Source organism: Loxodonta africana, chromosome 17, assembly GCF_030014295.1.
Source record: "Loxodonta africana isolate mLoxAfr1 chromosome 17, mLoxAfr1.hap2, whole genome shotgun sequence".
Classification (NCBI taxonomy): domain Eukaryota; kingdom Metazoa; phylum Chordata; class Mammalia; order Proboscidea; family Elephantidae; genus Loxodonta; species Loxodonta africana.
The window spans coordinates 70,348,453-70,362,953 of NC_087358.1; the positions used below are offsets into that span (position 1 = coordinate 70,348,453).

The 14,501-nt window shown below is 40.2% G+C and overlaps 1 protein-coding gene across 7 annotated transcripts in view; it reads right to left on the bottom strand.

Moving 5' to 3' along the window:
* CAB39L (calcium binding protein 39 like) overlaps nucleotides 1-14,501 on the bottom strand; it is a 195,727-nt gene that overhangs the window by 60,071 nt on the left and 121,155 nt on the right. For all 7 annotated transcript variants that reach the window (XM_064270154.1, XM_010592630.3, XM_064270155.1 and 4 more), the window contains one exon: nucleotides 5,791-5,909. In XM_064270154.1, the coding sequence (XP_064126224.1) occupies nucleotides 5,791-5,909 (119 nt within the window). The remainder of the gene's footprint in view (nucleotides 1-5,790; nucleotides 5,910-14,501) is intronic.

Consider the following 14,501-nt stretch of genomic DNA (forward strand, 5'->3'; position numbering starts at 1 on the left):
CACAGAACAATTGCCCATTAATGAATCTTGCCCACATCGCAAATTAAAAAGGCACACTATAGATCTGCAATATCTTGCAGTGCTTAAATTACTTAATAAATAACAATTGGAATCAATTGTTTAATTTTGGTGTCATTACTTCTAGAAAGGGAAAACAAAGATATTTTCTTGGATATAAATTGTTATTCCTCACCAACTTAATTTTTCAAATAAATATCCAACTATGCTCATTTTAAAATATATTCCACAAAGCATATATGATTTATAAATGTATATATAATGTATACACATTCTACCATATTTAAAAGTAATAAGATTTATTTTAAATTACCCTACAATCATACTTTGTAATTTACTGGGCTGTTTTTTTTCCTTCATTAATCTGAATTTAGAAAGTTACATGGTATTAATATGTAATTAATACCATAAAACTTTCTAAATATGTAATTAATACCATAAAACTTTCTAAATACGTAATTAATACCGTAAAACTTTCTAAATATGTAATTAATACCATAAAACTTTCTAAATAATTAATACCGTAAAACTTTCTAAATATGTAATTAATACTGTAAAACTTTCTAAATTCAGATTAATGAAGGAAAAAATGGCAGTCCAATAAATTACAAAGTATGACTGTAGGGTAATTTAAAATGAATTTTTATATATGGTAGAAAGTACATACACTATACATATATAGGGTTGCTACGAGTCAGAATCGACTCGACGGCAATGGGCTTGGTTTTTTTTTTTTTTTTACACTATTAACTTCCATGTGTTTATAATTTCCTTGGTAAGAATTCAATTTCCCATATATTACATGGTATTTCAATCACACTGTAAGCTCTTAAATGGCATGTAAGGTCTTAGAGGAAAAATACCAAACCCATATCTTTGTACAGCCCCTAGTGTCTGGTGTGGCTCTTTGCACCAAATGAATACACAGCAGTGATGTTCAGTGACAGCAGCCACAGGCGATCCTCCAGTGAGTATTTCCCATGCTGGGGATGGGCCCATGCAGCTGCGTGCAACCCTGTGCATGTGACCCACCGGTGCAAGATACGGCTTTGAGATTACACATGAGCCACAGTGTATTTTTAGGTCAACACATTTCAACACTTTCAAGGGAGCATTTATTTACAAGCTAAACTTTTAAGTACTATCAAAAATTAAAACCATTTGTTGTCAAGTCAATTTTGGCTCACGGCAATCCCATGTGTGTCAGAGAAGAACTGTGCTCCATGGGGTTTTCAATAGCTGATTTTTTGGAAATAGATCACCAGGCCTTTCTTCCAAGGAGCCTCTGATTGGACTTGAATTGCCAACCTTTCAGGTAGCAGCCTAGCACATGAACAATTTGTACTCCCCTCCACTGCTGTAAAGTTGATTCTGACTCATAGCGACCCTATAGGACAGAGTAGAACTGCCTCATACGGTTTCCAAGGAGCAGCTGGTGAATTGGAACTACCGACCTTTTGGTTAGCAGCCGTAGCACTGAACAACTATGCCACTAGGGCTCCACTTAACTGAGTACTATTAATTTATCTTCATTTCCTGAGAAAGAAATCTGATATTTTTTCCTGTATCAAAACTCTTCGATGGCTTGCCATTTTCAAAAGGATAGTGCCAAATGTTTTAGCCTGCCATGAGGGCAACTGGTTTTTAACTAATACATAGTATACTTCCCTTTCTAGAGCTGAAAGACAATTTTCCAGTAAAAACAGTATTTTGTCCCCCCAAATAAAGTAATTGTGGTACAATACTTTATTCAACAATAAATAATTACAGTCATAAGAATGTAAATGTGATTATTAGTAACATTAAAAATTCTGACAAAGTGTATTGTGAGGATAAGGGGAAGAACAAAATGGAGTGATGGGGTAATGGAAAAACAATGAGAAAGTCAAAAGATATTGTTTAAAATTGATAATAAAAAAATTAGTAAACAAAGTCTTCACCAAAAGAGTAAAAAGACTACCTACAGACTGGGAAAAAGTTTTTAGCTATGACATTTCTGATCAGCGCCTTATCTCTAAAATCTACATGATACTGCAAAAACTCAACTGCAAGAAGACAAATAACCCAATTAAAAAATGGGCAAAAGATATGAATAGACACTTCCACTAAAGAAGACATTCAGGTAGCTAACAGATATATGAGGAAATGTTCACGATTATTAGCCATTAGAGAAAGGCAGATCAAAACTACAATGAGATTTCATCTTACTCCAACAAGGCTGGCATTAATCCAAAAAATGCAAAATAATAAATATTGGAGAGGCTGTGGAGAGACTGGAACACTTCTACACTGCTGGTGGGAATGTCAAATGGTACAACCACTTTGGAAATCGATTTGGCGCTTCCTTAAAAAGCTAGAAATAGAACTACCATACGATCCAGCAATCCCACTCCTTGGAATATATCCTAGAGAAATAAGAGCCTTTACACGAACAGATATATGCACATCGATGTTCATTGCAGCACTGTTGGAAGCAACCAAGGTGCCCATCAACAGATGAATGGATAAATAAATCATGGTATATTCACACAATGGAATACTACGCATCAGTAAAGGACAGTGAGGTATGTGTGAAACATTTCATAACATGGAGTAACCTGGAAGGCATTATGCTGAGTGAAATTAGTTGCAAAATAAGGTCACTATTATAAGAACTTGAGAAATAGTTTAAAGTAAGAAGAAAACATTCTTTTGTGGTTATGAGAGGGGCGAGGGAGGAAGGGTGGGAAAGGGGCATTCACTAATTAGATAGTAGATAAGAACTACTTTAGGTAAGGGAAAGACAGCCCACAATACAGGGGAGGTCAGCACAATTGGACTAAATCAAAACCAAAGAAGTTTCCTGAGTAAACTGAATGCTTCCAAGGCCAGCAGAGCAGGGGCAGGGGTCTGGGGACCATGGTTTCAGGGGACATCTAAGTCAATTGGTGTAATAAATTCTATTAAGAAAACATTCTGCATCCCACTTTGAAGAGTGGCATCTGGGGTCTTAAATGCTAGCAAGCAGCCATCTAAGATGCATCAATTGGTCTCAACCCACCTGGATCAAAGGAGAATGAAGAATACCAAGGATACGAGGTGATTACGAGCCCAAGAGACAGAAAGGGCCACATGAACCAGAGACTACATCATCCTGAGACCAGAAGAACTAGATGGTGCCCGGCTACAACCCGATGACTGGCCTGACAGGGAACACAACAGAGAACCCCTGAGGGAGCAGGAGAGCAGTGAGATGCAGATCCCAAATTCTCATAAGACCAGACTTAATGGTCTGACTGAGACTGGAAGGACCCCAGTGGTCATGGCCCCCAGACCTTCTGTTGTCCCAGGACAGGAACCATTCCCAAAGCCAACTCTTCAGACATGGATTGGACTAGACAATGGGTTGGAGAGGGATGCTGGTGAGGACTGAGCTTCTTGGATCAGGTGGACACTTGAGACTATGTTGGCATCTCCTGCCTGGAGGGGAGATGAGAGGGTGGAGAGGGTCAGAAGCTGGCGAAATGGACATGAAAAGAGAGAGTGGAGGGAGAGAGCGGGCTGTCTAATTAGGGGGAGAGTAATTGGGAGTGTGTAGCAAGGTGTATATGGGTTTTTGTGTGAGAGGCTGACTTGATTTGTAAACTTTCACTTAAAGCACAATAAAAATTATAAAAAAAAAATTAGTAAACAAAAAAACCCTGTTGCTGTTAATTCCAGCTCATAATCACACTACAGGACAGGTTAGAACTTCCCCAGAGGGCTTCCAAGGAGCAGCTGGTGGATTTCAACTGCCAACCTTCTGATTAGCAGCTGAATTCTTAATTGCTGTACCACCAGGGCTCCAAAAAATTAATATAGCCCTTTATTTAGTAATACAGAGGTGAATACCAGATGAACGGATAAAAGATGAAAGTGGTTGCCTCTGGGTAATGGGGCTGAGGAATGGAGAAGCAAGAGGCAGAGAGCTGCAGTTTATTGATATACCCGATTATTAAGCTGTGTTATATATTGTTGTTGTTAGGTGACATCAAGTCAATTTTGATTCACAGTGACCCAATGTGACAGAGTAGAACTGCTCTATAGGGTTTTCTAGGCTATAATCTTTATGGGAGTAGATCGCTAGGTCTTTCACAGAGCCTCAGGGTGAGTTTCAATCCCCAACCCTTCGATTAGCAGCTGAGTGCTCAACTGTTTGCACCACAAGGACTCCTTGTATTATACATTACTTTGATAAAATTAAATGTTAAAAATGTACAGGAGAGGAATTGAGAGTTGGATACAGAAGAAGGATAGGTATGAAATGAGAGAATGAGTGCTACAAAATAAAGAGCCATGCCAGGCTTGAGAAGGTTGGGTAGAAAGGTAGGGAAGGGGAGAAAGGATAGTCTGCTATCCCTACCCTTGCTACACCCAGATTTGTGCACTTTGGGATTTGCAGGAGCCTCAAAATGCTCAAGAAACATTTGCAAATAAGTATACATAAAAAATAACAATCAGGGATTCTGTTATGTAGGTTGGCTTTAGTTTTTTGACTCCCCTATAGTCCCATAGGAAACCCTGGTGGCATAGTGGTTAAGTGCTACGCCTGCTAACCAAAAGGTTGGTAGTTCAAATTCACCAGGTGCTCCTTGGAAACTCTAGGGGGCAGTTCTACTCTGTCCTATGGGGTTGCTATGAGTTGGTTTTTTTGGTTATAGTCCCATATGCATACAGTAATATTTATTCTATCCCCATGGAAGGAGAGTGTCACCTTGGCATATTCCAGCCAGTGAAAGAATTCCTTTATCTATATTTGAGTTCTCAAAACCAGAATAATTGTGTGTGTGTGTGTGTGTGTCATGAGGTGATTCAGTCTTACACAAGCAGGAAAAAGGTAAACGTCCATAGGAAAGGAAAATTAAATAAAGCAAAAGACTAATGGACCACATGAACCCCAGCCTCCACCAGCCTGAGCCCAGAAGAACTAGATGGTGCCTGGCTACCACCACTAACTGCTCTGACAGGATTCATGATAGAAGGTCCTGGACACAGCAGGAGAAAAATGTAGCACAAAATTCAAATTCACAAAAAAGACCAGACTTAGTGGTCTGACAGGGACTGGAGGAACTCCCAAGACTCTGGCCCCTGGACACCCTTCTAACTCAGAAGTTAAGCCACTCCTGAAGTCTACCTTTCAGCCAAAGACTAGACAGGCCTATAAAACAAACAATAAGGAGGAATGAGCTTCTTAGATCAATCAAGTACACAAGACAAATGGGCAACACCTGCCCAAAAGCAAAGAGGAGAAGGCAGGAAGGACTGGAAACCTGGGCAAATGGAACCAGGGAACCTGGAGGGGGGAAAGGAGAAGGGGGAGAGTGCTGACACATTGTGGAGACTGCAACCAATGTCATGGAACAACGTGTGTATAAATTTTTGAATGAGAAACCAATGTGCTCTGTTTCACCTAAAGGACAATAAAATAAATAAACTAAAGGAACAAACTGGGAGAAAAGAAAAAGGTGAATGGGCAGGTAGGAAAAGGACAGATTGGAAAGCACAAGCAGTACAACAATGGGAAGAGACAGGGCAAACAGAAAAGTGGGGGAAACAGGCAGTAAATGGAAGGAACTTTATTCAGAAACAGGAAGGTGCAAAGAAAGGACTTTGTGCAATCTACGTAAACACGGAGACACAGATTTGGAGGGCTGAGGTCAAGTGGCTCACATCTTTACAGTGAGTCCAAAATAGAAACGTTTAACCACCATTGTTGTAAACCCACACCTGGTTTAAAAGAAGCCGTGCACCTACCCCTTGAGGAGCATGAACAGGACGTGAGGGTGAGCACTGATGTACTCCACCGTAGGGCTCCGAGTGCCTATCTGTCTTCTCAGGATGTTGTTAAATATCTGGGTCACATCCTTCTTTCCCTGTTAAGGGAACAACCAACAAACCAATTGTACACTTTAGATGGGTAAGTTGTATGATACGTGAATTCTGTCTCAAAAGTTCACACACACACACACACACACACACACAGAAAGAGCACTGCCTCTTATATACAAAAGCATTAGCTAATTTACTCTTTACAAGCTGTTAAGTCTTTAAAACACAGACTCAACAAAATCGATGCAGCCCTTTCCACAGCATTTGCACTGTGGGAAATCTGACCAATTAGAGGTCCGTTTCTCACAGAAGTAAACAAAAAGGCACAAAAGGATATAAAACAGTAACAAATATGATAGGTCTTAATTCTTTTTGACCTCTGAAGAAAATTATAATAAACATCTTTCAAACCTTCGTAAATAAGAAAGGAAAATACATAAAGAAAATAAAGCAAAGATTTTAGTAAAATTATATGGGTTTAGAATCAAACTCCTTTTTCTTAGATGTAAAAAAAAAAAATCTTGGTAATTTCTTCCCTTAACTTTATCATTCCCATCCCCTCCACCTTTGGTGACTTAACTAAAAAAAAAAAAAAGTGAGTTTCCTATTAGAAGACTATATCTGACTTATAAGACCTTAGATCATATCAGCCCAGAGGAATAGATGTTAACTATTCAGTTGTTTAAGTTGTAGCAGCCTGAAATTACAGCCAACCTCAAATAGGGCTTAATAGAGTTCTTATGGACAAGACTTCCCTCTCATACAACCTACAGTCTGAGTCTAGGCTGGTTCTCCAATAGAAGCTACGACCTGGACAGGAGATGATTATATGGAAAATAAGGACAAAAATGGCATTCTGTATCGCTTTTGCCTGCATTTCGGCTTTCATCTCTTAACTAAGTTATTAAAGAGCTTCCTCTATAAAGAGCTAGCTAAAAATGCAAATCTGACCATGCTCTCCTTTTCCCTTCAGCTCCTCAACATCTCCCTTTTGCTGAGAGAAAAATCCAAGGCTTTCCATGACCTGGCCCCTACCTCCCTCTCCAGGCTCACCAGCTATCTATCACTTTCCAATGTCTACTTCAAGTTCTATTAACACCACATTGCTGTACCACCAACACTCATCCAGAATGTTTCCTGCCTCTACACTGCTAGTCACGCTGCTCTGTTTGTTCTGTTCATTCTTTTCTTTTTTTAGCTAACTCTCACTTATCCTTTAAGATTCAGTTCAGGACATTCTCCCCGGGGATAACTGTCCCTCTCTATACTTTGCCTACAATGATCAGTACCTCATTTTCCCCTGCCAGATCCACTCCATTACTGCATAGCGGCTAGCATTTATTGAGTACTTACTCTGAGCCAGGCATTTATGCCAAGAGCACATATGTTATCCAACCCTCACAATTGTACATATTCTAAATAAAGAAATTAAGGACTAGAGAGGCTACATTACCCAGATGGAATATGGATGGCTAGTATGCCATCCCAGACTGATGGAATCCAGAGATTGGGTTCTTAGCCATCATCCTAAACTTGGAACATTTAACATGTTACACTGAAATAAATGATTTTCTTTCTGACTTCCTTATCACAGTATAAGCTCTCAAGGACACAGACCATGCTTTAGGTCCATATCAGGGCCCAGAATATATTTGGCATTTAATAAATATATAGAAACCCTGGTGGCATAGTGGTTAAGTGCTATGGCTGCTAACCAAGAGGTCGGCAGTTCAAATCCGCCAGGCGCTCCTTGGAAACTCTATGGGGCAGTTCTACTCTTTCCTATAGGGTCGCTATGAGTCAGAATCGACTCGATGGCAGTGGGTTTGGTTTAATAAATATATATCGGACTGACTTAGTTACTTCAGAGACATTTCAAAAATTGCTGTTTATAGGAGAGAGTAGAACTGCCCCGTAGGGTTTCCAAGGCTGTCCTAGAGGGTCGCTGTAAGTCAGAATCAACTCGACAGCAATGGGTTTGGTTTTTTGGAATTTTTACAGAAGCAGAGTGCCGCATCTTTCTCCTGTGGAGTGACTGGTAGGTTTGAATCGCCAACCGTTCTGTTAGCAGCTGAGCACTTAGCCACTGCGCCAACAAATATGTGCCACCGATCCCTCTTTCTTTAATGTGGTACTTTTTAACACTAAAGGGACACCCAAAGAACTAGGAGCCAAAATGAAGTGAAGACCAATAATATTACTCAATCTTAAAGCTCCTGGCCATATAAAATAAAGACTAAGTAACAATTAAAAATAATAATATACATAGTCCTTATGTGGGCAGCTCCTGCCTGGAGGTGAGATGAGAAGGAAGAGGGGGACGGGGCTGGTTGAACAGACACGGGGAATATAGGGTAGAGAAGAGGAGTATGCTGTCACATCAGGGGGAGAGCAGCTAGGGTTACATAGCAAGGCGTGTATAAGTTTTTGTATGAGAGACTGACTTAACTGTAAACTTTCACTTAAAACACAACTAAAAAAAGAATAATAATATACATAGTCTTATGGGACAACTTGGTCAACTGGCATAATATAGCTCATAAAGTTTATTTTCTACGCTCTAGTTTGATGTGTAGTGTCTGGGGACTTAAAAGCTTGTGAGTGGTCATCTAAGATGTGACTATTGGTCTCTACTCATCAAGAGCAAGAGAGAAAAAAGGAAATCAAAGACTCAAAGAAGAAACTAGTCTACAGGATGAACAGTCTACACGAACCACGGCCTCATCTACGCTGAGATCAGAAGAACTAGGTGGTGCCAGCTACTACTACCAAACATTCTGATCAGGGCCACAGTAGATGGATCCTGATAGAATGGGAGGAAAATATGTGGAACAGAACTCAAATTTTTAAAATGTCTAGACTTACTGGACCAGTTGAGACTAGACTCCTTGAGACAACTGCCCTGAGATAACCTTTAAACCTTGAACCCAAACTATGCCCTCAGGTCACATTTTAGTTAAATAACAGACTCATAAAATAAAGAATATCACCCATGAGTAACATGCTTTTATAAAAAATCATCTATATGAGACCAAATTGTCAGGGGGCGGGGAAACTAGATTACTGGAAACAGAACAACCAGAATGGAAATAATGAGAATGTTGATACATTGTGAAAAGTGTAACCAATGTCAATGAACAATTTGTGTAGAAATTGTTAAATGGGAACCTAATGTGCTACGTAAACTTTCACTGAAAACATAATAAAATATTATTTTTAAAAAAACAGTAATAAATAGAAAAAAATCTTAAAGGACCTCATTCACCTTATAAAAAATTAACTTAAAATAGATTGTGAACTTAAATGTAAAATGTAAAACCATAAGATTTTTAGAAAAAAATACAGGAGAAAATCTCCAGAATCCAGAGCTAGGCAAAGAGTTCTCAGACTTGACATCAAAGTACAAGCTATATAAAGGAAAACTTGATAAACCGGACTTCGTCAGAATTAAAAACTTTTGCTCTACAAAAGATCCTGTTAAGAGAATGAAAAGACAACCTACAGAGTGGGAGAAGATATTGCAAACCACCGATCCAACAAAAGACTAGTATCTAGAATATGTAAAGTACTCACAAAATTCAACAGTAAAAAAATTCAAACAACCCAATTAGGAAATGAGCAAAAGACGTGAAGAGACATTTCACTGAAGAGGACACAGGGATGACAAGCTCGTGAAAAGCTATTCAACATCATTAGTCATTACCAGCACCAGTTTCTGTTGCGTTGACTGCCTCATAGTGACCCCAGGTGTGTCAGAGTAGAACTGTACTCCATAGGGTTTTCCATGGTTGGTTTTTCGGAATAGATCATGAGGACTTTCTTCTGAGGCACCTCTGGGTAAACCCGAACTTCCAACCTTTCAGTTCGCAGTCAAGTGCATTAGCCATTCGCACCACCACGGACATCAGCCATTTGTTGTTGTTTTGTGCCGTTGAGTCCATTCTGATTCGTAACGACTCTATAAGACGGAGTAGAACGGTCCCATAGGGTTTTGTAGGCTGCAATCTTCTGGGAGCAGATCACCAGGTCTATTCTCCTGTGGATCAGCTAGTGGGTTTGAACCCCCGACCTTTTGGTTAGCAGCCAAGTGCTTAACCACCGCACCACCAAGGCTCCTTATATTAACCATTAGGGAAAGGCAAATTAAAGCCCAATGAGATATCATTATACACATATAAAACCCAAAAAACCCACTGCCGTCGAGTCGATACCGACTCACAGTGACCCTACAGGACAGGGTAGAATGGCCCCATAGAGTTTCCAAGAAGCATCTGGCGGATTCAAACTGAAAGCCTAAAATAAAAAATAGTGACAACACCAAATGCTGGCAAGGATGTAGAGAAACTAGGTCACTCACACACTGCTGGTGGGAATATAAAATGGTACAGCTACTCTGGAAAACAATTTGGCAGTTTCTTAAAAACTAAATATTCAACTGCCATATGGCCTAGCAATTGCACTCCTGGCACTTATTACAGAAAAATGAAAGCTTATTTCACACAAAAACCTGCATAAGAATGTTCATAGCAGCTTTATTCATAATAGTCAAAATCTGGAAAAAAAAACCCAGAAATCCTTCAACAGGTGAATAGCTAAACAAGCTGTGGTATATCCACATCATGGAACACTACTCAGCCCAAAAAGGAACCAGCTACGGATAAAGTCAGCAACTTGGATGAACCTTAAAGGAATTATGCTGAGTCAAAAAAGCCAATCCCAAAAGATTGTATACTATATGGCTCCAATTTATGTAACATTCTTGAAATGATAAAACTATGGAAATGAAAAACAGACGAGAGGGTACTAGGGGTCAGAGATGGGGTGGGAGTAAGGGTGGAAAAGGCAGGTGTAGCTACAAAAGGGCAACCAAGGGATCCTTGTGGTGATAGATGTCAATATCCTGATCATGATATTGTACTATAGTTTTACCAGATGTTACCATTGGGGGAAACTGGGTAAAAGGCATGAGGGATCTCTATAATTTGTTACAAATGAATGCCAATCTACAATTATTTTAAAACAAAAAAGGTTAATTTTTCTGGAAAAAAAAGTCGAATTGGCAAATGTATTACATATATTTTTATAACTATAAAACAAAAAAGATTAATTTAAAAATCTACCACTTTTTCCATCCAGCAATTTTGTTAACTGATAAAATTCAATGCCGGCTCAGTGGAAGGAAGACGCCCATTACTGGCAGTAGGGATATGAAGCAATCTAGCAATATTCAACTGATATCCCAGAGTTCCATTTTGGTAAATCTAGCCTAGGAATATAATTCTAAATAATACTGCTAAATACGGGAAAAAAAATTGGGGCACAACTGTCTTTATCATAATAAAACCAGTTGCTGTCTCGTCAATTCCAACTCATGACAACCTGTGTGTTTCAGAGTAGAATTGGGCTCCATAGGGTTTTCAGTGGCTGTGGATCTGTCAGTTCTGAGAAGCCTCTGGGGGCGGGGGGGGGGGCGGCGCTGAACTGCCAGCCTTTATGGTTAGTAGCTGAGTGCTTAACTGTTTGTGCTACCTGGGGTCTCCTTATCATAATAAAGATAGTAATAGTTAGAAACAACCATTATGTCCAGAATTGGGCACGGTTAAATAAATTATTGTAGAATTAAGGAAACAGAACATCAGAATGTTGGCAATAATTTAAATGTAAGAAACATCTACAGCTATTCATTGCTTTTACTTTATTTTATGGACAGAAATAAAAAGAGGGGTGGAAATAAGGGAAGGAGGGAGAGAAAAGAAGAGAGCAGTGCAGAAAGGAAGGAGAGGAACCAGGGAGGGAAAGGATTTGGGGGAGATGGGGACACAGAGATAAATAACAGGTACATAAAAAATAAAATTATATTTTCCTTTAAGGAAAAAAACAAAACAAAAAAACACTATACTGAGGGCGGAGCCAAGATGGCGGACTAGGCAGACGCTACCTCGGATCCCTCTTACAACAAAGACACGGAAAAACAAGTGAATCAATCACATACACAACAATCTACGAACCCTGAACAACAAACACAGATTTAGAGACGGAGAACGAACTAATACCGGGAAGCAGCGATTGTTTCCAGAGCCTGGAGCCAGCGTACCAGTCAGGTACGGCACAAGCACAGAGAGCTGCTCCACCCCCGTGAACTAACACCGGGAGGGGGACCAGCCGGTTCCACGGGCGGTGTGGGACGCAGCCGGTAGGAGAAGTCCCCGGGAGGCAGTGACTGGTCTTGGAGCAGAAAGAGCAGCGTCCGAGCCGGGGAACCATTCTGCAGGGATTTGGACTGGACACAGGTACGGCATAAACACGGAGAGTTGCTCCACCCCCCCAACTAACCCCGGGAAGGGGCCCAGCCGGGTCGCGCGGGCGGCGTGGGACGCAGCCGGTAGGAGAAGTCCCCGGGACGCAGCGACTGGTATTGGAGCGGGGAGAACAGCATCCCAGCCGGGACACTCGGTCCCGGCACAAGCACGGGGAGCTGCTCCACCCATCTGAACTAACCCCGGGAGGAGGCCCAACTGGTTCTCGGAGGCGGCACGGCCACGTGGCTGGAGGGACGAGAAGTCCCCGGGAGGCAGCGACTGATTTTGGAGTCGAGAGTGCACCGTCCCAGTAGGGGAGCCTTGACGCTGGGCGTGGGGCTGGAAGCGGAGGATCTGACCGTGACTCCAGCGGGCCAGACCCCCCGGGGGCAATCTCCACACAGCCAGCACACACAGGCGACGAGCCCGCGGGAATCTCAGATATAATAGTCATTACAAGCAAGACAAGCAACTCTGGCTATATTCTGAGGTGCTACTCTCCTATCTCTCTGTTCCCTCCCCCACCCTCCCCAGGCGGCTTCATTAACATCTGAATAGCCTGAGCCAGAGGGAGAACTCTGATAGGGATCTGACTGCATTTTTTTTTAGCGGATTTTCTGGAAAAACTAGTTTCCCAGTGATGGCTCAGAGACAGCAATCCATATCAAACCACTTAAAGAAGCAGACCATGACAGCTTCTCCAACCCCCCAAACAAAAGAATCAAAATCTTTCCCAAATGAAGATACAATCTTGGAATTATCAGATACAGAATATAAAAAACTAATTTACAGAATGCTTAATGATATCACAAATGAAATTAGGATAACTGCAGAAAAAGCCAAGGAACACACTGATAAAACTGTTGAAGAACTCAAAAAGATTATTCAAGAACATACTGGAAAAATTAATAAGTTGCAAGAATCCATAGAGAGACAACATGTAGAAATCCAAAAGATTAACAATAAAATGACAGAATTAGACAACGCACTAGGAAGTCAGAGGAGCAGACTCGAGCAATTAGAATGCAGACTGGGACATCTGGAGGACCAGGGAATCAAGACCAACATAGCTGAAAAAAAATCAGATAAAAGAATTAAAAAAAATGAAGAAACCCTAAGAATTATGTGGGACTCTATCAAGAAGGATAACCTGCGGGTGATTGGAGTCCCAGAACAGGGAGGGGAGACAGAAAACACAGAGAAAATAGTTGAAGAACTCCTGACAGAAAACTTCCCTGACATCATGAAAGACAAAAGGATATCTATCCAAGATGCTCATCGAACCCCATTTAAGATTGATCCAAAAAGAAAAACACCAAGACATATTATCATCAAACTCACCAAAACCAAAGATAAAGAGAAAATTTTAAAAGCAGCCAGGGAGAAAAGAAAGGTTTCCTTCAAGGGAGAATAAATAAGAATATGTTCTGACTACTCAGCAGAAACCATGCAGGCAAGAAGGGACAACATATACAGAACACTGAAGGAAAAAAACTGCCAGCCAAGGATCATATATCCAGCAAAACTCTCTCTGAAATATGAAGGCGAAATTAAGATATTTACAGACAAACACAAGTTTAGAGAATTTGCAAAAACCAAACCAAAGCTACAAGAAATACTAAAGGATATTGTTTGGTCAGAGAACCAATAATATCAGATATCAGCACAACACAAGGTCACAAAACAGAACGTCCTGATATCAACTCAAATAGGGAAATCACAAAAACAAACAAATTAAGATTAATTAAAAATAAATAAATAAATACACATAACAGGGAATCATGGAAGTCAATAGGAAAAAGATCACAATAATCAAAAAGAGGGACTAAATACAGGAGGCATTGAACTGCCATATGGAGAGTGATACAAGGCGATATAGAACAATACAAGTTAGGTTTTTACTTAGAAAAATAGGGGTAAATAATAAGGTAACCACAAAAAGGTATAACAACTCTATAACTCAAGATAAAAACCAAGAAAAACGTAACGACTCAACTAACATAAAGTCAAGCACTATGAAAATGAGGATCTCACAATTTACTAAGAAAAACGCCTCAGCACAAAAAAGTATGTGGAAAAATGAAATTGTCAACAACACACATAAAAAGGCATCAAAATGACAGCACCAAAAACTTATTTATCTATAATTACCCTGAATGTAAATGGACTAAATGCACCAATAAAGAGACAGAGAGTCACAGACTGGATAAAGAAACAGGATCCATCTATATGCTGCCTACAAGAGACACACCTTAGACTTAGAGATACAAACAAACTAAAACTCAAAGGATGGAAAAAAGCATATCAAGCAAACAATAAGCAAAAAAGAAGAGAAGT